Genomic DNA, 25,954 nt, shown 5'->3' with positions numbered 1-25,954 from the left:
AGGGTGTGAGGCTTTCTGAAATGATGAAATAAATGTTCTAAAATCGATTGTGATGCTGGCTGCACAACTCAATGAATACACTAAACACCAATGAGTTGTACACTTAATTTTTTTTATTTTTTATTTTTTTTAAGTAGGCTCCATGCTCAGCGTGGAGTAACATGGGGCCTGGACTCAACCCTGAGATCAAGATCAGAGCTGAGATCGAGAGCTGGATGCCCAACTGACTGAACTACCCAGGTGCCCCAAGCTGTACACTTTAAATGGGTCAACTATACGGTATGTAAATTACATCTCAATAAAGGTATTTTAAAAAATAAGATTCGGGGCGCCTGGGTGGCTCAGTCGGTTAAGCGTCTGACTTCAGCTCAGGTCACGATCTCGCGGTCCGTGAGTTTGAGCCCCGCGTCGGGCTCTGGGCTGATGGCTCGGAACCTGGAGCCTGCTTCCGATTCTGTGTCTCCCTCTCTCTCTGCCCCTCCCCCGTTCGTACTCTGTCTCTCTGTGTCTCAAAAATAAACAAACATTAAAAAAAAAATTAAAAAAAAAATAGATTCAAGGAATGCTTAATGAATAAATGTTGAGTGTAAATGGTCTTATTTATGCCAGATATTCTCCAGCTGAACTCGTTTCGTAGTGATCTTTTGAAATCTTTTTTTTTGAAGTAGTTTAAAAATCCTTTTTTAAACTGAAAAGTACAGAATATAACCCATGCCTCTGTAACCTAGATGTAATACATCCATATTTTGCTATATTTGTTTCACATCTCTCTATTCTTTTAGAAGTAAAACAAACAGATACAGCTGCTAATAGCCCTTATACAAATGGTTCTTCAAAAGGTCCTTCTGACTTAGGGTGCAGACTGAGAGAGAATATACCTGAGAGAATAACTGTTAAGATGATGCAAAAGGGCAGGTAGGTAAGTAGTAATTAAAACATCAGGACAGCATCACATACCCCAGGCATGTTCATAATGTACCAGTGTACTATTTGGGAATTATTCTATATTTTGGAAAGTCCGGAAAATGTCTCCATGTATTATCACCTCTCCATGTATTATTATCTATTCTCTATATCCATAAACGTATAAAATAAAATAAATGTATTACCTGTGAAAGTAGAGTCTGCATGATTGAATTAGCCAGCTGAGAGTTCCTTCTAAGGACATCATAGAACCCCTAAGAGGAATCAAATAGAGAGTAAGCTCTTTAACAGGTACGCTAAGTTCTAACTTTACTTTTTTTTTTTTTTACTTTTCTTATTTACTTTTTTTGAGAGAGAGCAAATGAGCGAGCATGGGTGCACGCAAGCACAGACCAGCAGGGGAGAGGGAGAGAGAAAGAATACCAAGGAGGCTCCATACCCAGTGCAGAGCCTGACACAGGGCTCCGTCTCACAATGTGAGATCATGACCTGAGCTGAAATCAAGAGTCAGACACTTAACCGAGTGAGCCACCCAGGCGCCTCTGGACAATCATAACTGTAAACATTAAAACAAAATTTTTTTAAACAATACTATTTCTTTACACTATTTCTTAATTCTTTGAAAATGACTGAAATTATAGACAGAGAAACGACTCAGAGAGTTTAGGTTATTTGCCTAAAAAGAACTAAAGAAATCTTTTTTTTTTTAATTTTTAATGTTTTATTATTTATTTTTGAGAGAGAGGGGCAGAGCATGAGTAGGGGAGGGGCAGAGAGAGAGAGGGAGACACAGAATCCAAAGCAGCTCCAGGCTCCGAGCTGTCAGCACAGAGCCCAGAGCCAGACGTGGGGCTCGAACTCATGAACTGCGAGATCATGACCTGAGCTGAAGTCATGATGCTTAATTGACTGAGCCACCCAGGCACCCCTAAAAAGAGATCTTTGATCACTGAGAACCAGATTAATAAACTGACCACAATCATCATAATTTTTAAACAACAGGTCATTTCTGGATTTGGAGTACTTTGCTCCTTTACAGTCAAGAATGTTCTAGGTCTTCATTCTTTTGTCTCATCCTACATTAACAGCCTTCCCTTTTAGGACATTATTTCCACTTACTTTCCAGCGCTTCAAAAATGTCTCCTGGCCCTGAGCACTCTAAAGTAAATGACTGTGTGATATTTCTTCCCATCCAGTATTTCCCATAGTTAAAAACTACTTAAGTTAAAATCTTGGGGGGGGGGAGGGCCTAGGTGGCTCAGTTAAGCATCTGACTCTTGATTTCAGCCAGGTCATAATCTCACAGTTTGTGGGATTAGGCCCTGCATGGGGCTCTGCCCTGACACTGTGGAGCCTGCCTGGGATTCTATCTCTGCCCCTCCCTTCATGTGTGCTATCTCCCAAAATAAATAAATAACTTAAAAAAAAAAAAATTAAATCCTGGGGAGAACTTTCTTTTTGGAACTGGGAAAAAGACTGTATGGTTCATTTGTGAGAAAAAGTAAATGAGAGTTGACCCCCTAAACATTTATTTATTTATTTTTTTTATTAAAAAAAAAAAAAAATTTTTTTTTTTAACGTTTATTTACTTTTGAGACAGAGCATGAACAGGGAAGGGTCAGAGAGAGAGAGGGAGACACAGAATCCGAAACAGGCTCCAGGCTCTGAGCTGTCAGCACACAGCCCGACGCGGGGCTTGAACTCACGAACTGCGAGATCATGACCTGAGCCGAAGTCGGACGCTTAACCAACCGAGCCACCCAGGCGCCCCAACATTTTTTTTTAAAGAGAAGACACAAAGGAAAATTAGCGTTAACAAATATTAAATTTTTAAATAATCCAGTGAAGAAATGGGCAAAAGACATGAACAGACACTTCTCCAGAGACGACATCCAGATGGCCAACTGACACATGAAAAAATGCTCAACATCACTCATCATCAGGGAAATACAAACCAAAACGACAGTGAGATACCACCTCACACCTGTCAGAATGGCTCACATTAACAACTCAGGCAACAACAGATGTTGGTGAGGATGCGGAGAAAGAGCATCTCTTTTGCATTGTTGATGGCAATGCAAGATGCAAGCTGGTGCAGCCACTCTGGAAAACAGTATGGAGGTTCCTCAAAAATCTAAAAATGGAACTACCCTACGACCTAGCAATTTCACTACTAGGTATTTATCCAAGGGATACAGGTGTGCAGTTTCAAAGGGACACATGCACACCCCCATGTTTATAGCAGCACTATCAACAGCAGCCAAAGTATGGAAAGAGCCCAAATGTCCATCGATGGATGAATGGATAAAGAAGATGTGGTATATATATACAATAGAGTATTACTCGGAATCAAAAAGAATGAAATCTTGCCATTTGCAACTATGTGGATGGAACTGGAGGAGATTATGCTAAGTGAAATTAGTCAGAGAAAGACAAAAATCATACGACTTCACTCATGTGAGGACTTCAAGAGACAAAACAGATGAACATAAGGGAAGGGAAACAAAATTAATATAAAAACAGGGAGGAGGACAAAACATAAGAGACTCATAAATATGGAGAACAAACAGAGGGTTACTGGAGGGGGTTTGGGAGGGGGAATGGGCTAAATGGGTCAGGGGCACTGAGGAATCTACTCCTGAAATCATTGTTGCACTACATGCTAACTAATTTGGATGTAAAATACATACATACATATATACATAAAGTATCATCATCAAGGAAACAGTCATCTGCCCTACACCCTGCAACAAGTATGACCAGTGTTGATACCAACACATGAAGAGTTTTTACAAATCGATGATGTGACGTCTTTAATGAACAAATGAACACCAATATCCTAATAGATCAGTCCATGATCTGTATCAAGTCTTAAAATTTGGAGCTACATTCAGTGCAGATTCTTTTTTGCATGTGGAGGACTGCAGAGAAGAGTTAACACAGTAGATCTGAGACTGTCATCCTTAGTAAAGCCTGCTTGCAAGATTGCCCCTTGATGGGTGGCTGGGAATCTGGCTGGTAAACAGTCCCCTACACCGATAAAAAGCTTTCCCTAAATGATAGAAATTTACTGTGTATAAACTGTACAATGTGGTTTATGCTGAATATTTTTATTTTCTTCTGGAAGTTTGGAATTTGGATATGTGCTAATAAGCACAAGTGCCTATGTAAACCAGCACCCCGTAAAAACCTTGGGTACCAAATCTCTAATAAGCTTCCTTTACTGAGGAATTGTTATCTACTGATGTGTTGACACAACTCATTTGCTGAAGGAATTAAGTGCATACTGTGCAATCCCAGCTGGAGAGGATTCTTAGACGCTTGCACCTGGTTTCTTCCTGACTTTATCCTACGTATCCCTTGCTTCTGCTGATTTTGCTTTGTATCCCTTAACTAGAATATAGTTAGCCATGAGAATTAATATATGCGGAGTTTAAAAGTCCTCCCAGAGAAATCTTTAAACATGGTGGTTTTGGGGACCCCCCCCTTCCAATACAATAAACAATTGTTCCAGTACGGCTTGTTGACAAGATCATCCTTTTTCTACTAAATTACCTTGTGATATTGGTCAAAAATTCACTGAGCAACTTCATACTTTTTCAATTGTCTTGATCCTTCTAGGTCCTTTACATTTTATTTTTTTTAATGTTTGTTTTTGAGAGGGGAGGGAGGGGGAGGGAGAAAGGGGGGAGGGGGAGGGAGAGGGAGAGGGAGAGGGAGAGGGAGAGGGGGAGAGGGGGAGAGGGGGAGAGAGGGAGAGAGAGGGAGAGAGAGGGAGAGAGAGGGAGAGAGAGGAGAGAGAGAGAGAGAGAGAGAGAGAGAGAGAGAGAGAGAGAGAGAAAAGAATCCCAAGGATGCTCCAAGCCCGATGCAGGGCTTGAATTCATGAACTGTGAGATCATGACCTGAGCCAAAACCAAGAGTTAGACACCCAACTGACAGACACTCAGGCACCCCTAGGTCCTTTACATTTTAGAATCAACTTCATTTCTGTCCAAAAAATCCTGGGATTTCAGTTGGGACTGCACTCAATCTACAGACTTTTTTGAGACTAAAATTACTAAAAATACTGTGCTGAGCATTTCAATCTATAAACATGGCACATCCTTCATTTACCTTTTCTTCTTTAATTTCCCAACAATATTTTGAGGTGTTCAGTGCACATATCTTGTACATTCTTTGTTAAACCTATCCTTAAGTGTTTTATTTTTATCTATCATAAATGTTTTTTGATTTCCAATTGTTCACTGCTAGTATAAAATTGGTTTCTGTATCCCACCTTACTAAACTCACTTTTTTGTAGATTCTTTGCTGTCTACATACAGTGCAAATCAAGACAGCCACATTTCATCCTTTCAAATCTGTATGCCTTTATTTCTTTTTCTCGTCGTATTGGATAGAACCCTCAGTATAATGCTGAACAAGTATCTTTATTCTTGATTATAGGGAAAAACATGTAGTCTTTCACCATTTATTTCAGACGCAAGTTTCAGATTCCTTTTATCAGGTGTGGACATTCTTTTTTTTTTTTTTTTTAATGTTGATTTGAGAGTGTATGTGTGCACATGTGTACGTGAGCAAGGGAGGGGCGGAGAAAGAATTCCAAGTAGGCTGTGCACTGTCAGCACAGAGCCCGACGTGAGGCTCGACCTCAAGAATGGTGAGATCATGACCTGAGCCAAAATCAAGAGTTGGATGCCCAACCAAATGAGCCACCCAGGTGCACCTCAAATATTCTTTATGATTCCTCACCTTAAACAACCTTTTGGCTAGCCATCACAAAACTACAAATCCTAACTGCATCAAGGAAGAGTGAACTGTACTTTTACAATCAGAAAAAACTTACTAAAATAAAAAGGATTATTAGTTGGGGGTTGCTATATTTCTTCCACTCTGATTTACCTCATAAAGTATGAGTCGAACATCAGCCTGCTGGCCTAAGCATCTCCTCAAACTATCCATGATCTCAAGGCAAAAAGTTTCATTGGCAACAGAATTGTAACGGCTGTGAACATCCACATGGACCTGAAAGGAAGAGAGGCCAGATCTTATATATTTTACCAAATTAATTTTCACAAAGAAGGTAAAATGAGCCTGTGTTCTTGGTCAAAGGAACTTAAATTTAGCTTTCCCCATATGCAAAAATCGTCAGTAGGATGTGATAAGTGTCACTCTTATTCTGGTTTGGAGTAAGAATTTTCAAGCATTTCAACAAAATTAACTCTTCTCTATCCTTTAAGGTCTTCCTTGGCAATGTCAGGTGCTTAGGATGGCACAGAGATGATTTCACCACTAGAATCCAGTAGTCTTAATATACTTGATTATACTTAAAAGGTCTAAATGCTTCCTGAAATATTTTCAGGAGCTAGCACAATCTAGCTCTTTTTGCTTCCACAAAATCCTCAGAGTTTTATAGATAGGTAATGTTTAGTTTAGAAATGGACAAGACAAAGAATTACAGCCCTTGTTTTAAATAATAAATCCAGTAACTATAGACCAAGACTCCTAACCCTTACTACAGGCATCTCAGTGAGGTAGTTAATACTGACAGATCAAATCCTAGCTCTACCCTTCACTGCTTACATCACCTTGGGCAAGTCATTTAACCTTCCTCAGCCTTAGTCTTCTTATTAAGATGTGGATGATTTTAACAATACACTAATGACACCCAGTGTTCCTAATATTTAGTCTGTGCCATATGTTATGAACAAAAGTTTTTTGGAATCACACTAGGGCAACAAAGGATTCCTAATAAGATTGTTTCATTAATTTGCTATTTACAAATCACACAGTACATAATTTAAATAAAAAAAAAATTTTATTGCTCCAAAGTCTGAATTACCAAAATACTGTAAAAAGTCTTATTTTCTCAGATTACCAGGCTGTGCAAAGCAAATTAACTATTAAAAATGGGGATAATAATAACATCTAGACTCAGAGGATTACCAGGAAGATGAAATGACATAATAAATATAAAACACTTAGCACACCACCTAGCAGGACAAACCACAAATGCGAGTCACATTGCTAATTCAAAATTTTCTAGTAGTCAAATTCAAAAAGTAAAAAGATGCTGGTGAAATTAACTTTAACATTTAACCAAATATATCAAAACTATTTCAATATGTAATCGAAATTAAAAATAACAAGCTATTTTCCCTTACCTCACACTAAATCTTCAAAATGCAGCATGCATTTTACACATACAGCGTGACTCAATTTGGCCAGACACACTTCAACTGAGCATGCAGTTCAACAACCACACTGAGGCTAGTAGCTACCGTGGTGGAGAGCACTGTCTAGCACACAGCAAACCCATCATTTTAAGTAAGTGTTAGCTGTTATCACTGCCATCATCATCAGACTCTGTTTCAGGATCATTTGTACAACCAGAGCAGGAGAGAGAAAGAACAGCATACACATCACCAACTTCTGCACGAATGCACACGACAACCCAGCGTTAACAGTCCTTACCTGGCTGGCACCGATGGACTGACTGCACTGGGAGGAGGACAAGCTGCCCAAAACCTTAAAGTTCTTCAGAAGCAGCAAAAACCCAGCAACCGCAGCTTTTCGGGCATCAAGCTGGCTAGCTCAGGAACAGACAGAGAAATAGTTAACCAACAATATTAGCTTCACAGGAATAGGTTTCTGGGTCAGAAAAAGCCAGTTACCTCTGTACAGAAAAGGAATATGAATAAGTAATGAAGCACAGAGCAAAATAAAATAAATTTATATACTCAAAATAAAACATCAGCTGTTCACAGCAGTTAGCAGTAGAGGAACTCAGCTGATTTCTCACTATCTAGTTAACCTCATGACACGATCTATACTTTCTTCTATGTGAGGAACAAGAGTACTGAGAAGCTATACAATGGGCCAATAACTCAAATATTAAGTACTAAGTAGGATAGAAACGGCTGATTGTCTGAAGGACCACTTCCCTTCTTCGCAGAGGAGTATAGTGCTTGGCGCCTTGTAAACCCTCCATCCAGAAAAATGATACATTCATCTCACTGAGGCTCAATGATCAATTCACGGGGGAGATGTTATGACATACAAACCTTGGCCTAGCAGACATACCTCTAGATAAGGAATACCAAAAAACTGTCAACTCTAGAAGAGGGATAATAGTATATACTTGCTGGTTGTTCCTCTGTATATCCACAAACACATTATAATAGAGTCAATGTGACATCAACTGAGCATCTTAGGGGTGCCTGGGTGACTCAGTTGGTTAAGTGTCCGACTTGGGCTCAGGTCATGATCTCACAGTTCATGAGTTCGAGCCCCGCGTTGGGATTCTGTGTTGATAGCTCAGAGCCCGGAGCCTGGAGTCTGCTTTGGATTCTGTGTCTCCCTCTCTCTCTCTGCCCCTCCCCCACTTGTGCGGTCTCTCAAAAATAAGTAACCATTAAAAAAAAAAAAATTTGAGCATCATATATTTAAAGTACCAAATGTTTTCCACCTATTACTGGTCCCATAATACTTTTTGGGAGGTAGTAATATCATCTTTAGCTCCCATAATACTTTTTGGGAGGTAGTATTATCATCTTTAGCTTATACACTAAGAAATAAAGGAAAAGAGATCAGGAGGCATTGACTAAGCCAAAAAATACCTGAGACCGCTTAACAATTTAGTCTACAGTCACTAGACCATAACTCAATATTCACTAGAGTGAGTTTCTTGAATATTTTCCTAATGAAGGTGTTTTCCTTTCTAGAACTCTTGCCAGCTGGCACTGCAACCTTGTCCTGAAGATTATTCTAGGGGTGTACAGCAGAGTACCTGAGACCAGAAGCTCATATTCTAGCTCCACGAACCTTTGTTTGACTTCTGGAAAGTCACTTATCTTCTCTAGGCCTGAGTTTCCTGATCTGTATGGAGGAGACTGTAATAATTCTAACTTTACAGGTTACTCTGAAGACTGCATGAGATAAAGAACCCTGCACGTAGCACAAGGCTGTGCCTGATGAAAGCTGTTCTGTTGGGTTAGACATCTGCAGGACCACTGTGAACAGGCTGTACAAGGAGACGGCAGAGAAGATGGTGAGTAACACTAGAAGGCACTACTTCCCAGGGTCTCACGGGATTTTCAATACCTGGCAAACATGGCTTTCCGAAGGGCAAGTATCAGGGAGTCCCTCACTGACATGCTGACCTTGAGAAGGGGCTGAAAGACAAAGAAGAAGTAGGTAGAAAAACCCTCAAGTTTATTAGCCTTTGCTCATTTCTACCCAAAACTGTCACTATTTGGCTTATATAAGGAAATTTGGTTCTGTTTTTACATACATGTTTCAATGCTTATTACACTTAGTAATATGGACAACAGCATACTTTGAAATACTAAATTTAAACTAATTGTGAAATGCCTTTAAACCTATCGTCATCAAATTTCTAAGAGCTTTACAATTATCTCACTAACTTGACAATGAGTCATGGGAGACACAAGTGTGCCAGGAAGAAGGGGGTACACTTAGAAACAGAGTCTCGCTCAGTGCTCGTGCGCTTTTAATACAGTTTTATGCTTCAAAACCAAGGAATACAGGATATCTCAGACATTTGTATTTATGAAGAATCACATCAGACTTCCATTAGGCAGTTCAACCTCAGTTTTGCCAAATTCCTTAGGAGTCTAAAGACTTACCTGCACTGCCTTCAGTAGCCCTTGTACAGTTTGAAGCGGCAGAAAGGATAAATAGTCAAAAGTTTCTGTGACTTTAGCAGAACAACTTTGAAGAACTAAGGGTGCATACATGATGATATTTGAAAGCAAATCTGAAAAACAGAATCTATAGTGAGTTGTCTCAAAAACTAAAGATATTTCAAATAAATGAAAATTAAATATGGGAAAATAAATGATAAAAGGTTTTTTGTGTCTTTTGTCAAGTATACTGCAATAGCAATTTCTACTGATCCTATATACTTTTTCTATGGTCAGTGTAACTAGGATATATACTTCTGAAACTTTCTTCTGTGATAATATTAAGATTATAAAAATTTCTCTAAAAGAAGGGAAGAAATCTGTTACACTGTCAAGACATGTAGCATACTATATCTTCATATTTCTAAGCTGAAGTCAGTATCTGTGAACTTTTATAGAAGTTTAGTTTTTTGTTTTTTTTTTTAATGTTTATTTTTGAGACAGAGACAGACAGAGCATGAACAGGGGAGGGTCAGAGAGAGAGGGAGACACAGAATCTGAAGCAGGCTCCAGGCTCTGAGCGGTTAGCACAGAGCCTGACATGGGGCTCAAACTCACGAACCATGAGATCATGACCTGAGCCGCAGCCGGACACTCAACCAACTGAGCCACCCAGGCGCCCCTTAAGTTTAGTTTTGAGCGAGCGAGAGAGAGAGAGAGAGAGAGAGAGAGAGAGAACAAGCATGAGTTGTAGAGGGGCAGAGAGGAGTGGGGGGAGAGAGAATCCCAAGCAGTCTTCGCACTGTCAGCACAGAGCCCGATGCAGGGCTTGAACTCACAAACTGTGAGATCATGACCTGAGATGAAATCAAAAGTCAGACGCTTAACCGAGTGAGCCACCCAGGAACCCAGCTACTAACACTTATTAGTGCAAGTATAGTATCGTCCTATAAGGAATATACAAAACCACACAAACATGATCTCTCTTCAAGAATTTTAATTAGGAGTCATAGAAAAACATATTTTGAAAGCATATTTCAAAAACATATTTTGAAAGAGATAAATAACGGGTCAACATCAGATATCTAATAATCGCAAACATTTTATTGCCTAGCAAATATTATAGAGGCTAAAGAGGAGTTCAAAGGAAGAAGAGATTATCATGAGTGGTGTGCTTTAGAAGAGTGAAGAGAAGTATTTAAGCTGGGTTCTGAAAGAAGGCTGACATTTAGATGCACCAAGAACCAGAAAGGGCTACTATATGTAAAGGGAAAAGTATGAGGAAAAAGAAGTATAGGGCATATTCAGAAAACGGGTTGGAAAATCCTGTGAAGCGGGGGTGAAGAATTCATAAAAATAAATAAGTGAAGTTAATGGTGAGAAGGCAGGATGGATCAAATTGTCAAGGACTTGAAGGGCCAGGATAAAGAGCTGATAATTTATAAGGAAGGTACTGGTGATTTCTGAGTGATAGAGTATTTTAGTAACACCATGTGGTGGCATATGCAGGCTGACTTGCTGCAGAGAGGAGAGAGCAGGGAAATCAGAACCTATGGCAAAAGCCTAAATGCAAGGATGTAAGGCTGCAAACTAGGCAACAGGTGGGAAGGAAGGGCACAAAAACGAAGACAAAAGTAACAGAAAAAATGAGAGAACTTAGGTACCAAGTTTGAGCTAATGAAAAGGAATTCCAACTTCTGGAACTTGGAGAGTCAGGCTTCAAATAATAGAAATATGAACAACTGAAAGTGGACTTTGTTGGAAGGAAACTGTATTGCATTTGAAATAAAAGGAAAAAGAAAAACCTAAATGGAAATATACAGCAGGAATGGGGGCACTGAACCAAGGAATGAAGACAGTCTTGACATAAAGATTTAAGAGCCATGTCCACTGAAGCCCACAAAAATAAATGAAGTCATGCAAAGAGTATGACATGTACAAAGAAAAGAATGTGTAAAAAGAGGAGCAGACTTCTGCTTCCTACCATCATGGAGAAACAGTGACTAGATTTATCCTCCCACTTTAAACAATAATAACAAAAAGAGCCAAATTATATTAATAATTTTCAGACACTAGACAAGCAGTGCAGGCCCATGGTCCCCCAGAGAAGGGAAATAAATGGGGTATGCCTTAGAACTGCTCCATCTTACCGCCTAGAGAGTTCCTAGGCGGCAGCACAGAGAGGGGAAACTCCGAGCCCAGTGGTCTTCCCAATTTAAAGAGATGGAGGTGGGAATTCAAAAAGCCAAGGCAGCAAGAACTCACAGGGCAGAGTTCTAGAAAGGAAAGAGCTACACGGGAAGAGGGCCCCGGAGATGTGTGAGAAGCCCCTTGTGTATGTCAGTTGTGTTCTGGTAGGTGCATGATTGTGAGGAAGCTACTAGAAGCCAAGGGAAGACCCAGCAGCAAGAAGCAGGCAGATCTATTCTCAGAGGCCACAAAAGACAAATAATAGTTCACATTCACAACAACCACAGTGGAGACACCTCATAATATACAAGGTTCTATACTTAGGCATTTGTGAAACCTAACTAGCCTGAGATTAAAGGCTACCTGGTCTTGCTTCACACAACATAATCATCCAAATGATTAAATGTTTTCCAAAAGATTTAAAGCTCAAAATTATTTGAAAGAAAAAAAAAATCCATGAAATTAACAATGTAAAAATTCATAGTGTCTACTATCCAATCAAAAATTACAAAGCATGCAGGGTCTCCTGGGTGGCTCAGTCAGTTAAGCAGCCAACTTCAATTCAGGTGGTGATCTCACAGTTTGCGAGTTCTAGCTCCACGCTGGGCTCTGTGCTGACAGCTCAGAGCCTGGAGCCTGCTTTGGATTCTGTGTCTCCCTCTCCCTCTGCCCCTCCCCTACTCACATTCTCTCTCAAAAATGAATGTTAAAAAAAAATATTTAAAAAAAATTACAAAGCATGCAAGAGGTGGGAAAATATGACCCACGATGAGGAAGAAATAAATCAATAAAAACAAAACAGAAATGCTACAAATGATAGGATTAGTAAATAAGGATATTAAAAAAACTAAAATATAATTTATATGTTCAAAAAAGGTAAGGGAAGCATGTTAAGGAGAGCAAAAATATGAAAAAAGATACAAATCAGATGGCTAAAGATGAAAAATTAGATTGCTGCACAAGATCTGGGAACTTGAAGTTATAGCAGTATCAACTGTCTAAAAACAGTAAAAAAGACTAAAAAAGAATCTGTAAGCTATATAGGCAATGTAAAGCAGCCTATTACATATGTAACGCAGTATAGGGGTGGGAGGAGTGTGTGCTGGTAGGAGGGAGATGACAGAAACGTTTTTGAAGAAATCGTATCTTGGGGTGCCTGGGTGACTCAGTAGGTTGAGCATCCAACTCCTGATTTTAGCTCTGGTCATGATCTCACAATTCGTGACATCAAACTCCACCTTGGGCTCTGTGCTGACAGCAAGGAGCTCGCTTGGGATTCTCTTTCTCCATCTCTCTCTACCTCTCCCCCACTTATATTCTCTCTCTCTCAAAATAAACATTTAAAAAAAGAGAGAGAGTATCTCAAAATGTTCCAAACTTGATGAAAAACACAAACCTACAGATTCAAGAAGCTTAACAAACTCCAACCAGAAACATGGAGAAAACTACACTAAAGCACATAAATTGCTTAAAACCACTGATAAAGAAAAATATATATATTATATAGAAAGGAACAAAGATATGAATGAAAGCTAACTAATTAGAAATGATGAAAGCCAAAAGAACAGTAAAGTAACATCTTTGAAGTACTAAAAGAGGGGCGCCTGGGTGGCTCAGTCGGTTAAGCATCCGACTTCGGCTCAGGTCATGATCTCACCGTCTGTGAGTTCGAACCCCACGTCAGGCTCTGTGCTGACAGCTCAGAGCCTGGAGCCCGTTTCAGATTCTGTGTCTCCCTCTCTCTCTGCTCCTCCCTTGTTCATGCTCTGTCTCTCTCTGTCTCAAAAATAAATAAACGTTAAAAAAAAATTAAAAAAAAAAGTACTAAAAGAAAAAAACAAAACCCTGTCAATTTGGAATTCTATACCCAGTAAAAATATATTTCAAAAAACTAACACTAAATTAAAGACTTTTTATGACACACGAAAAGAATTCAACAACAGCAGATCAGTAGTATAGAAAAAAAATTTTTTCTGAAGAATTTGGCAAACATTTTTTTTTTCTATTTCCAGTCTTTTGAGGCAGACACAGGTTTACATAGAATGAAGTTGATTCCAAGAGCACACAAAAACTGGACACAAAGAATAAGACTAAATCCAGCAATCCAGAGTGATAGGAGTGTAAGACACTGAGCAGGTGCACTGGACAGAAGACTGACTGTTCAAGGTGGCTACCAACAGTCAAAGACTAAAGTCCCCACCCTGTAGGAGTACAAAGCTTAGTGTCTGAACAGTGGAGTCTATATTTGCTCCTTGAATTGTAAGCAGTATATGAAAGTTAACGGCAGTTGGACAGAAAATAATACTGGATAGATATCTAGACACAAACAAAGGGAAAAAGCACCAGAAATGGTAAACACATGTGTAAAAGACATTTTCTTATTTTAAAAAATTCTTGGGGCACCTGGGTGGCTCAGTCAGTTAAGCATCCAGCCCTTGATTTGGGCTCGGGTCATGATCTCATGGTTGGTGGGTTTAAGCCTTGCATCAGCACAGAGCTCTCATGGGTTTCTCTGTCTCCCTCTCCCTCTGCCCCTCCCCTACTTGTGCACATGCACACTCTCTCAAAAGTAAATATTTTTAAAACATACAATAAAAAATTCTTGAAAGACACAATTGACTGTTTAAAGCAAACATAACAATGTAGATATAATTCAATAAACAGAGAAGTAAAATGTATGAGAATAGCACAAAAGTCACAAGGGCAGAAGTTAGAAATGGAAGTTATTTGTTGAGGTAGAATACTTGAAGGTAAACTATAGTAAGTTAAAGTATCATAAACCCTAAAGCAACCCCCCCCCAAAAAAAATTTAAAAAAGAGGTAGAGCTAATCAAATTGAGCAAGACAAAATGGAATTTAACAAAATTTTAAAAAAAGCAATCTAAGGGCACTTGGGTGGCTCAGTTAAGCATCTGACTCTTGATTTCAGCTCAGGTCATGATCTCACAGTTCATGAGATTGAGGCCTGCATTGGGCTCCACGCTGACAGCACAGAGACTGCTTGGGATTCTCTCTCTCTTGCTTCTCGCATACCCTCTCTCTCTCAAAATAAATAAACAAACATGAAAAAAAAAAAAAACCCTCAATCCAAAAGAAGGCAGAACAGCAGAAAAAAAAGAAGAACAGATGGATAAAACAGAAAACAGCCAGATGATAATTACATTACATGTAAATGGAATGCCCTGATTTAAAGTTCATGATTATCAAACAGGATTGAAAAAGTAAAACACCTTTGTATGTGGTCTACAAGAAACCCTTGCCAACTATAAAGACATAAGTAAGTTAAAACTAAAAAGATGAAAAAAATATACAACGTTGCCACAGATCAAAAGAAAACCAGAGAAGTTGTATTAATACCAAAGTAGACTTCAGGGGGCACCTGGGTAGCTCAGTCAGTTAAGCATCCAACGTCAGCTCCGATCATGATCTCACGTTTCGTGAGTTTGAGCCCCTCGTCGGGCTCTGTGCCTCCCTCTCTCTCTGCCCCTCCCCAGCTCACACTCTGTTTCTCAAAAATAAACAAACATTAAAAAATAAATTCAAAGTAGACTTCAAAGCAAATATTCCCAGGAACAAAAAAGGTCATTTCATAATGATTAATGGGTCAGTTAGCTAAGAGGACATAACAATCCTAAATGAGTATGCCCCTAATAATAAAGTTTTAAAATACATATAGCAAGAACTGATAGAACTAAAAGAAACTGACACATTTATAATTACAAAGTCAGAGATTCAACACTCATCTTAATAGTTAACAGAATAATTAGAAGAAAATATGTAAGAATACAAAAGACTTGAATCATCTGACTTAACTGAGTTATGGAAAATTCCACCTAACAACAGAATACGTTTTCTTTTCTTTTTTTTTTAACATTTATTTATTTTTGAGACAGAGAGAGAGAGAGAGAGAGCATGAACAGGGGAGGGTCAGAGAAAGAGGGAAACACAGAATCGGAAACAGGCTCCAGGCTCTGAGCTGTCAGCACAGAGCCCAACGCAGGGCTCGAACCCACGGACCGCGAGATCGTGACCTGAGCCGAAGTCGGACGCTTAACTGACTGAGCCACCCAGGCGCCCCAACGTTTTCTTTTCAATAGCACACAGAACATTTATCAAACTGAACCATATTCTGAGAATAAAACAAGCCTAAGTCTCAATAAACTTTTAAAAATTTGTGTCATAGGGGTACCTGGCTACCTCAGTTGGAAGAGCATGCTTTTTTTTTTTGACAGAGAGGATGCAAGTGAGTGAAGGGCAGAGAGAGAGAGAGAGGGAGAGAGAGTTAGAGAGAGAGGGAGGGAGGGAATATCCCAGGAGGGGAAGAGGGAGAGAGAGAAGTGAGGCTCACCCAAAGTGGGTCTTGTACTCACCCTATGTGGGATTTGAACTCATGAGCCATGAGATCATTACCTAAGCTGAGTCAGACATTCACCGACTGAGCCACCCAACCACACCCCCCGCCTTTTTTTTTTTTTATGTTTATTTTTTGGGAGAAAAAGCATGCAATTCTTGATCTTGGGGTTGTGAATTGAGCCCCACATTGGGGGTAGAGATTGCTTTAATTAATATTTAAAAATTCATGTCATAGATAGTATTATAACCACAAATTAGAAATCAACAACAGAAAAATATCTGGAAAACCTCCAAATATTTGAAAGCTGAACAACATACCTCTAAATAACCCATAGGTTAAAGAAAATAATAACTCATAGGTTAAAGAACAAATCACAAGGGAAATTGAAAAGTATTTGTAACTGAAGAAAATTAAAAACAAAATTTATGGGATATAGCTAAAGCAATATTTAGATGGAAACTTAGTTTAAAGCTCGTATTAAAGAAGTTTCAAATTACTGACCTAAGCTGTTTCTTTTTTTTTTTTTTTTTTAAAGAGAGAGAGGAAAAAGACTGTGAGCGGGGGAGAGGCGCAGAAGGAGAGAGAGAGCGAGAGGGAAGAGAATCTTAAGCAGGCTCTACACTCACCATGGAGCCCGATGCGGGGCTCAATCCTGGGATCCCTAACCAAAATCCAGAGTCGGATGCTCAACCAACTAAGGCACCCAGGTGCCCCAGTGACCTAACCTTCTAGCCAAAAAAAAAAAAAAAAAAAAGATTAAACCCAAAGCAGTAAAAAGGAGACAAAAAAGAGCAGAAATAAATGAAACTAAAAACAAAAAACAGAAATTCAGTGAAACTAAAAGCTGTTTTTTTGAGATCAATAAAATTTTGGGGTGCCTGGGTGGCTCAGTCGGTTAAGCGTCCAGCTTTGGCTCAGGTCATGATCTCACGGTTCGTGAGTTCAAGCCCCGCATCGGGCTCTGGGCTGACAGCTCAGAGCCTGGAGCCTGCTTCAGATTTTGTGTCTCCCTCTCGCTCTGCCCCTCCCCTGCTCGTGCTCTGTCTCTCAAAGATAAATAAACATTAAAAAAAAATTTTTTTTTTAATAATAAGACTGATGAATCTCTTGCTTCAGCGGTAAGAAAAAAGACAACGCACATCACAGCTATCACGAATAAGAAAGGGGACATCAATATAGAACCTAGAGTCATGAAAAGGATATTCTCAACAACTTCATGGCAATAAACTTGGTAACTCAGGTGAAATGGCCAAATTCCTTGAAAAACATAAACTACAAATGTTCTCCCAGAAGACTGAGATAACCTGAACAGCCCTGTTTTATTAAAGAAATTGCAGTTAAAACCTTTCACACAAACGAAAGGAAACTTGGAGCACCAGGAAGAAAAATCAATGTAAACCTCCAGGTAAATGTAATAGGCCACAAGTTGACACTCTTTCTGTAAAGGGCCAGACAGTAACCATTTTAGGTTTTATAAGCCATGGCTTAAATGACAACTGTTCAACTCTGCTGGTATAGTGTAAAAGCAAGATAGACAACATGTAAATGACTGAGTGTGGCTATATTCCAGTAATACTCTCTGTACTCTGAATACTAACTTTTTCAGAGGACATATTATTCTTTTGATTTTTTCAACCACTTACAAGAGCAAAATGAACCCAAAGCAAGCAAAAGCTAAGAAATAAGAAGCAGATATCAGTGAAATTGGAAACAAACAATGGAGAGAATTCACACCAGAAGCTCATTCTTTGAAAGATTAGTAAAACTGACAAGCCCCTAAGTTAAATCAGTGAAGGAAAAAAGATGCAAATATATCAGGAATGTCTTGATTTGCAGGTGACATGATTTCTATTTAGAATATTCTAAGGAATTGCCAAAAAGCACTTAGAATAAGGTTTAACAAGGTTGCAAGATATAATATCAATATAAAAAGGCAACTATTTCTACACGCTAGCAATTAATCAGAAATAGACATTTTTAAAAATATCATGTACAATAGCAATAAAAATATGAAATACTTAGGGATAAATCTGACAAAAGATATGCAAGATTCACACTGAAATCTAGAGAGCACTGCTAGAAGAAATTAAAGACCTAAATACATGGAGAGCTATACTGTGTTCAGGGGTTAGAAGACTCAGTATTGTTAAGATGATGTCTCCTAAATTGATCCATTATTTAAGGCAATCTCAATCAAAACCTGAACAAGTTCTTTATAAAAATTGACAAACTAATTCTAAAACTTATTTGGAAATGCGAAGCACTTATAGTAGCTGAGACTATTTTGAAAAAGAGCAAAGTTGAAGGATTTACACTATTTGATTTTAAAACTTATTACAAAGGTACAGCAATCAAGACAATAACAGATCACTGGAACAGAAGATTCCTAAAATAGACCCACGTGTATATGGCTAGTTGATTTCAACAAAGATAGTATGCTAATTTAATGAAAAAAATAATCTTTTATTTTTTAAAAAATTTATTTAGAGACAGCACAAGAGCAAGAGCACAAACAGGAGAGGGGCAGAGAGAGGGAGACAGAGAATATCCCAAGCAGGCTCTGCACTGTCAGCGGAGTTCACGAACTTCAAGATCATGACCTGAGCCAAAACCAAGAGTCAGATGCTTAACAAACTGAGTCACCCAGGTGCTCTAGAAAAGATAATCTTTGGGGCGCCTGGGTGGCGCAGTCGGTTAAGCGTCCGACTTCAGCCAGGTCACGATCTCGTGGTCCGTGGGTTCGGGCCCCGCGTCGGGCTCTGGGCTGATGGCTCGGAGCCTGGAGCCTGTTTCCGATTCTGTGTCTCCCTCTCTCTCTGCCCCTCCCCCGTTCATGCTCTGTCTCTCTCTGTCCCAAAAATAAATAAACGTTGAAAAAAAAATTTTTAAAAAAAGAAAAGATAATCTTTTTTTAAAAATGTGCTGGATCAGGGGCGCCTGGGTGGCTCAGTCAGTTAACGTTTGACTACAGCTCAGGTCATGATCTCATGGTTTGTGAGTTCAAGCCCCACATCAGGCTCCAGGCTGTGGAGACTGCTTCGGATTCTGTGTCTCCCCCTCTCTCTCTGCCCCTCCCCTGCTTGCTCGCTCTCTCTCAGAAAATGAAAAAACACTAAAAAAATTTTTTAAAAAATGTACTGGATCAAATGGATAGCCAAAGGGGGGGTGGGGTGGGGAATGAACTCACACCATATAGGATTTAACAAAAATAGATCACAGATTAAAGCGTAAAAAGCTAAAACTATACAGCTTCTAGTAGATAATATAGGAAAAATCATAGTGAATCTTAGTGATCTTGGGTTTGGCAAAGATTCTTTAATACATGACACAAAAAGCAGGAATTATAAAAAGAAACTGATAAATTGATAATTGATAAAACTCTTCAAACAACACTGTTAAAAAAATTAAGTAAAACCACAGACTAGGAGAAAGTATTTGCAAAACACGTATCGGACAAAGGACTTATATTCAGATTACACGAAGACTTTTACAACTCAGTAATAAGGCAGCAAACAACTCAATTTTAAAAATCAGACAAAAGATTCGAACATACAAAAAAGGCACATGTTTAGTATCACTGGGCTCTGGGGAAATACACATGAAAACCACAATGAGATACTATCAAGCACCTACCAATGACTAAAAAAAACTAACCATACCAAGTGTTGGTCACAATGTGAGCAACCAGCAACACTGCTGGCAGGAATGTAAAATGGTACAACCACTTTGGAAAACAGTCTGGCGGTTTCTTAAACTATTAAACATAGATCTCCCATATGATGCACCCATTCCACTACCAGGTATCTTCCCAAGAAAAACAAAAGCATATTTCCTCAAAAAGACTTACAATGAATGCTCACAGCAGCTTTATTTGTAACAGACCCAAACTGGGAAAAACCTATATAACCTGTCCACAGGTGAGCGAATAAACAAATTGAGGTTATATTCACACCAGGTAGTACTACTAACAATAAAAAGGGACCAACTACTGATACATGCAACAAATATGGAAAACTCTCACAAGAATTATGCTCAATGAAAGAAGCCAGGCAAAAAAAGGAGTGCATACAGTAGGATTCCATTTACCTAAGACTCAAAAAAGCTGACTAGACTGGAGACAGGAGGTGGGGAGGAAGAGTAGGATGGAGGAAAGAATTACAAAGGGACACCAGGAAACTTCTGTGGGTGATCACTGTGTTGTTTCACAGGTGTACACATGTCATAAGTCATCAAACTGTATAGCTTAAGTATGTACAGATTATGGTACTTCAATTATACTTCAATAAAGCTGTAAAGAAAGAAAAAGAGTAGAATAGTGTCAAGTACTGAACTTTGCAGAATCTTGACCCTTCAGGGTAGACGAAAAGGAATCATGAAAGGAGGAAGAACTGATCACATGCAGGATAAGAAGCAAACTATTAGTTATCAGAGAACCTATCTAAGAAAAGTTTCAGGGAGTTGTAATGATAGAGAAATGAGTTGTACTGATAGAGAAATTAGGAAAGTCGGTGGCTAAGAAAAGACCAGTAGATTTGGGATTAGAAGATGTGTATTAGGTTAGCGTCCAGCTCTGGATTTTGGCTCAGGTCACGATCCCAGGGTGGTGGAGCAAGCCTGGCACTGGGCTCCGTGCTGAGCATGGAGCTTGTTTGAAATTCTCTCTCTCCCCCCACCTCTGTTCCTCTCTCCCACTCTAAAATTAAAACAAACAAACAAAATACAAAGAGAGGAGTACTGAAGCCAGAATGTCAAGGGTTAGCAGAATGGGAGGTCACTGAGTTGCAGCAGGACAGCACTCATTGGAGTAGTAAAACAAAAGGCAGAGTTAATGTAAAACAAGTTTCACTCATTAGTTATATGCTCCTTTCCTTCTTTTTGGAAAAAGAAAAAAAAGTTTATTTTTGAGGCAGAGAGCGTGAATGGGGGAGGGGCAGAGAGAGAAGGAGACAGAGGATCCAAAGAGGGCTCTGCACTGACAGCAGCAAGCCCGATGTGGGACCTGAACTCATGAACCAGGAGATCATGACCTGAGCTGAAGTCGGACACTCAACCAATTGAGCCACCCAGGTGCCCCAGTGCTCCTTTTCCTTTTTTTTTTTTTTTTAACGTTTATTTATTTTTGAGACAGAGAGAGACAGAGCATGAACGGGGGAGGGTCAGAGAGAGGGAAACACAGAATCTGAAACAGGCTCCAGGCTCTGAGCTGTCAGCACACAGCCCGACGCAGGGCTCAAACTCACAGACCGCGAGATCATGACCTGAGCCAAAGTCAGCCGCTTAACCGACTGAGCCCCCCAGGCACCCCTCCTTTTCCTTCTTGATAATCACAACAACATAGAAGGATTTATGTCTCACTCGCATCATAATCAAAGATACTGCACTGAACTACTGTAGCATTAAAAACTTTTTTTTCCAGAACCAAAACAGTATTGACATTTACATGAATATATTCCCTAGAACTTTATCCACCTTCTCACAGCTCAATACCTAAGAAATGACTGATGGGAGAGGATGCTCTGGTCACAACCCTGTTGAAGACTTGCTCGAGAATTTCTTGTCTGATCATCTCATGGATCTAAAAAGAACAGGCAATAAAATATACCATGGTGACCTCCAACTTACAGTTGTATCAATTCATGTTAGGCAGTATGAAAAACAGTTTGGATAGAAGTATAACATGACTTTATTTCAAAACTGTTTATTTATTTTTGAGAAAGAGAGAGAGAGAGAGAGAGAGAGAGAGAGAGAGATGGAGCATGACTGGGGGAGGGGCAGAGAGAGGAGACAGAACCCAAAGCAGGCTCGAGGCTCTGAGCTGCCAGCACAGAGCCTGACAAGGGACTCGAACTCATGAACTGTGATACCATGACCTGAACCGAAGTCGGACGCTTAACTGACTGAGCCACCCAGGCACCCCATGACTGTTTATTTCAAAGACAGATATACTGTCAATCATCTGGAAAGATAGGATCACTCAATTCTAGCCTCACTCTGTGCTCAGGTGACTCATTAGCAGGGCAAACTACCATGTTTATTAGCCTAAAAGAGAGCTCACATGAAAGTATTGCCACATGTTCGGTTCAGCATCAAACAGAACTAATTCTACTTAGGTATCCATTACATGCTAATACCCATATTTCTGACAGTATGCATGACTTATTTTAAAATTTAAAAGCCCATGAAAATTTCTGGAAATCTCAAAAATCTTCACCAAACCCTTCCTCGGTTTCTGGAAGGACAGTAGTCACCTTAAAAAAGAACTGTTTTCAATTTTCACTCAAATTCTTACATGAACTTGATTACTTCCAGGTACAGACTAATTTCTTTCAGACATCAAACTAACAACAGATTATTAGTAAATTATATTTTCTATAGATGCCTTGACAAAGCCAACATCTGTGTAAAACCAAAGGGAACCTCACTAGTTTTAAAAAACATTAATTTAAAAACAATATTGGGGTGTACAGGTAGCTCGGCTGGTTAAGCATCCAACTTTTGATTTCGGCTCAGGTCATGATCTCACAGTTTGTGAGTTCGAGACCTGCACTGGACTCTATGCTGACCGTGTGGAGCCTGCTTGGGATTCTCTCTCTTCCTCTCCCCGTCTCCTGCTCCTGTGTGTACATGCTGTCTCTCTCTCTCTCTCTCTCTCTCTCTCTCTCTCAAACTTTAAAAAACATAAAAACCAAAAAATATTAAAATCTTTTATTCTTTTAATCAGATTACTATTAAGAAGAGTCATTTATATCATCTAACACATAACTCTCAAGGACTACTGTATGCATTCACTTCATTATTCTGGATCAGAACCCTAGATTTACATTTAAATTAGCCCCCAAATAACATTTCCAGCAGACACTTTTGGCGTGTAGCTACATCAATTCAATGTCAAGAAGATGATGTAGAGCAATCATTAGCAAAGTTGTTTAGCCTCATAATCTAGCTTTTCTTTTAGCTGAAAGGAAATGAATTTTTAAAAGCTGTTTCAGAAATTAAGATTGAGATGATCATTGTCATATGGTAATGAATTAAAAAATAGAACTATTCTGAGTTCTTCAAAAACAGTGAACCAAAAAACATGATTCTTCAAGGTGGATGTTCTACAGTGACCTAAAAGATTTCTTGTATAAGAGCATCCAAAGAAGCTCCCAAACAGAAAATGATAAAAAATGATTTACTACTGGAGGAAGAAGAGGAAATCATAAAAATCTAATTGACATTTGAACATCTAAGAAAGAGAAAAAGGGGAAATTAAAACACATGAAAAACTAATACAAATAAAGAATGAAAATACAAACATTCCATCAAGCTGAATCTGTCACATTTCAATTACTATCCCGAGTTCTGTTCCTGGAAACTGCTACATACTCAAAACTTCCTTGTCCTCCAAGCTCCCAGGCAAACGCCATGCCCCATTTATAATTTCATAGAATTAGGGAATGGCTGCCAAACTAGGGTCTCACCTTAAAAGTTTCCAACAGGATATCAGCTCCCAGTTTACAAGCATGCTGGGTTGGTTTTTTAGAAAGACATGAGCTGGTTTCAATAGCTTTTCCATCAAGAATCTTCTTTGGCCCATATGAATCCATTAAAATGAAGCCAAGTTCTACCAGGCCCTGAGTAACATGATCCCAACTATGAACACTGCAAGAAAACAAAGCTTAGTTAAAAAAAAAAAAAACAAACTTAGGAAGATACTTTACCTTTATATTCATTGTCATGTTTACACATTTCCTAAACTTGACCTGAATCATCAACACTATTCACATGAACCTTTTCTTCTCATGCATCCTTATGTCAGAATTCTGAATTCCTGGATGTACAGTGTTTCCACTAACAGAACACTGGGAAAATCCAAAAACTACAAAATATTCAAAAACATACAGACAAAACTGGAATATCTCAGTGTACTGACCATTATATGTTTCCATTCAAGATTTCATAACTGGAAGTTAATTGTTGCTTCTTTTTTTTTTTTTTATTTTTTTTTTCAACATTTATTTATTTTTGGGACAGAGAGAGACAGAGCATGAACGGGGGAGGGGCAGAGAGAGAGGGAGACACAGAATCGGAAACAGGCTCCAGGCTCCCAGCCATCAGCCCAGAGCCTGACGCGGGGCTCGAACTCCCGGACCGCGAGATCGTGACCTGGCTGAAGTCGGACGCTTAACCGACTGCGCCACCCAGGCGCCCCTAATTGTTGCTTCTTCTACTTCTCCTATGAACTAACAACACTTAAAAAAAAATTTTTTTAATGTTTATTTATTTTTGAGAGAGACGGCATGAGCAGAGGAGGCGCAGAAAGAGAGAGGGAGACACAGAATCCAAGGCAGGCTCCAGGCTCCAAGCTGTCAGCAGAGTCCAGTGTGGGGCTCGAACCCAAGAACCATGAGATCATGACCGAGCTAATGTCAGAAGCTAACCAACTGAGCCACCCAGGCACTCCAACACTAACAACACTTATATTCTATACATGCTTATAAATTTTCTCTATAATAGAGACCACCTTGTAGTCCTATTTTTACTCATACAGCCTGGCATAAAACTAGCATTTAGAAGGCACACAGTAAATATTTATAGCAGGGATATTTGCGTTCATATTTATACATTCATATATTTATATCACATTCATCTTATAGTATGAATCAATGCACGATCTGATTTCAAAAGCATGAGCTAAAACTACAAATAACCTTTTGCATAGCAACAGAATCCTTGGTCATTTTATACCATTTAATGTTACCCACTCTAGTGGAAACGATATGCTTATAGTAACATTTCTATCATTATATCTACCTGCTAAACAGCTGCAAATTATAATACAGCATTAAAGAATAAAGGACACCGTCGTGAACAGATTCTCATAACATTCTGACAGACTTTAATAATATTCACTCTGGAGATCTGGGATCAAGATAATGGACTGAGCACATGCTCCAGGCTTCTCACCCCAAATACCTACAAATGATAGAGAAGATACACACACCTGTGTGCATATGCCTAAACACAGTGCATATATACAACCCATAATAATGTGGAAAAACAAGAGGCATTTTTGACAGACTAGAAATTATAAAGAATCCTTAAAAAAATAATAATAAAGAATCCTTAAAAAGTCAAAGAAATATAAGGGCGCCTGGACTCCTCAGTTGGTTAAACATCCAACTCTTGATCTTAGCTCAGGTATTAGTCTCAGGGTCGTGAGATCAAGTCCCATGTTGGGCTCCCCTCTGGGCAGGGAGCCTATTTAAAAAAAGAAAAGTGAAAAGTAATCTAACACGAGAACGAAAGATGAAGCCACTGACCACACAGTGCAAAGTGAAGGGGTGGCTCCAAAAGCAGATACCAAGGGCAGATACGCCAGGCACTGGCAGGAACTCTGGGGCAACTTCCGTGACGACTGGCTGGAATCCCCCCACACGATCAGCTGGGTACACAGCATCCTTCCCTGTACCTTCTTCCCCAACAGCTCACCATGCGCCCCCAGTGTATGCCAAGAAGTGAGCAACACTGAGCCTGTTGAGAGGTGGGATCTCTGAGTGGAGGAACTTTGGCCTAAGCGGCAGAGCAGCACTGAGAGTACGGCAACATGCTGCAGAATCAGGGAGGCTAAGTCCTGGCACCCCCTACCTCTATCCTTACATCAGAGGTAAGTTGTATTAAACAAACATGGCATTCTCAGACAAATCAGGAACTCCAAAAGTAATAATGAGACGACCAATAATCACCACATGTAAGAAAAAAATACCACCTTGAAAGAAAGGCATCAAACTCAATGAAGAGAACTAACAACTGAGGTAAAAGGAACCAACAGAAGGAGATTTTAAAAGTCTAAAAAATA

General features: G+C 39.3%; 1 protein-coding gene across 1 annotated transcript in view; it reads right to left on the bottom strand.

Moving 5' to 3' along the window:
• The window catches only part of FANCI (FA complementation group I), an 86,045-nt gene that overhangs the window by 23,165 nt on the left and 36,926 nt on the right, over positions 1-25,954 (bottom strand). Inside the window, exons 13-19 of the mRNA XM_047086560.1 lie at positions 23,577-23,757; positions 21,601-21,688; positions 9,573-9,703; positions 9,028-9,098; positions 7,399-7,513; positions 5,827-5,949; positions 1,110-1,178 (exon numbers count right to left, since the gene is read on the bottom strand). Of these exons, the coding sequence (XP_046942516.1) occupies positions 1,110-1,178; positions 5,827-5,949; positions 7,399-7,513; positions 9,028-9,098; positions 9,573-9,703; positions 21,601-21,688; positions 23,577-23,757 (778 nt within the window). The remainder of the gene's footprint in view (positions 1-1,109; positions 1,179-5,826; positions 5,950-7,398; positions 7,514-9,027; positions 9,099-9,572; positions 9,704-21,600; positions 21,689-23,576; positions 23,758-25,954) is intronic.

Source organism: Lynx rufus, unplaced genomic scaffold (assembly GCF_022079265.1).
Source record: "Lynx rufus isolate CCGP_SWC_20201006 ecotype Redwood Valley unplaced genomic scaffold, mLynRuf1.p SCAF_21, whole genome shotgun sequence".
Classification (NCBI taxonomy): Eukaryota; Metazoa; Chordata; class Mammalia; order Carnivora; family Felidae; genus Lynx; species Lynx rufus.
This window is presented reverse-complemented; position numbering and strand designations above follow the sequence as displayed.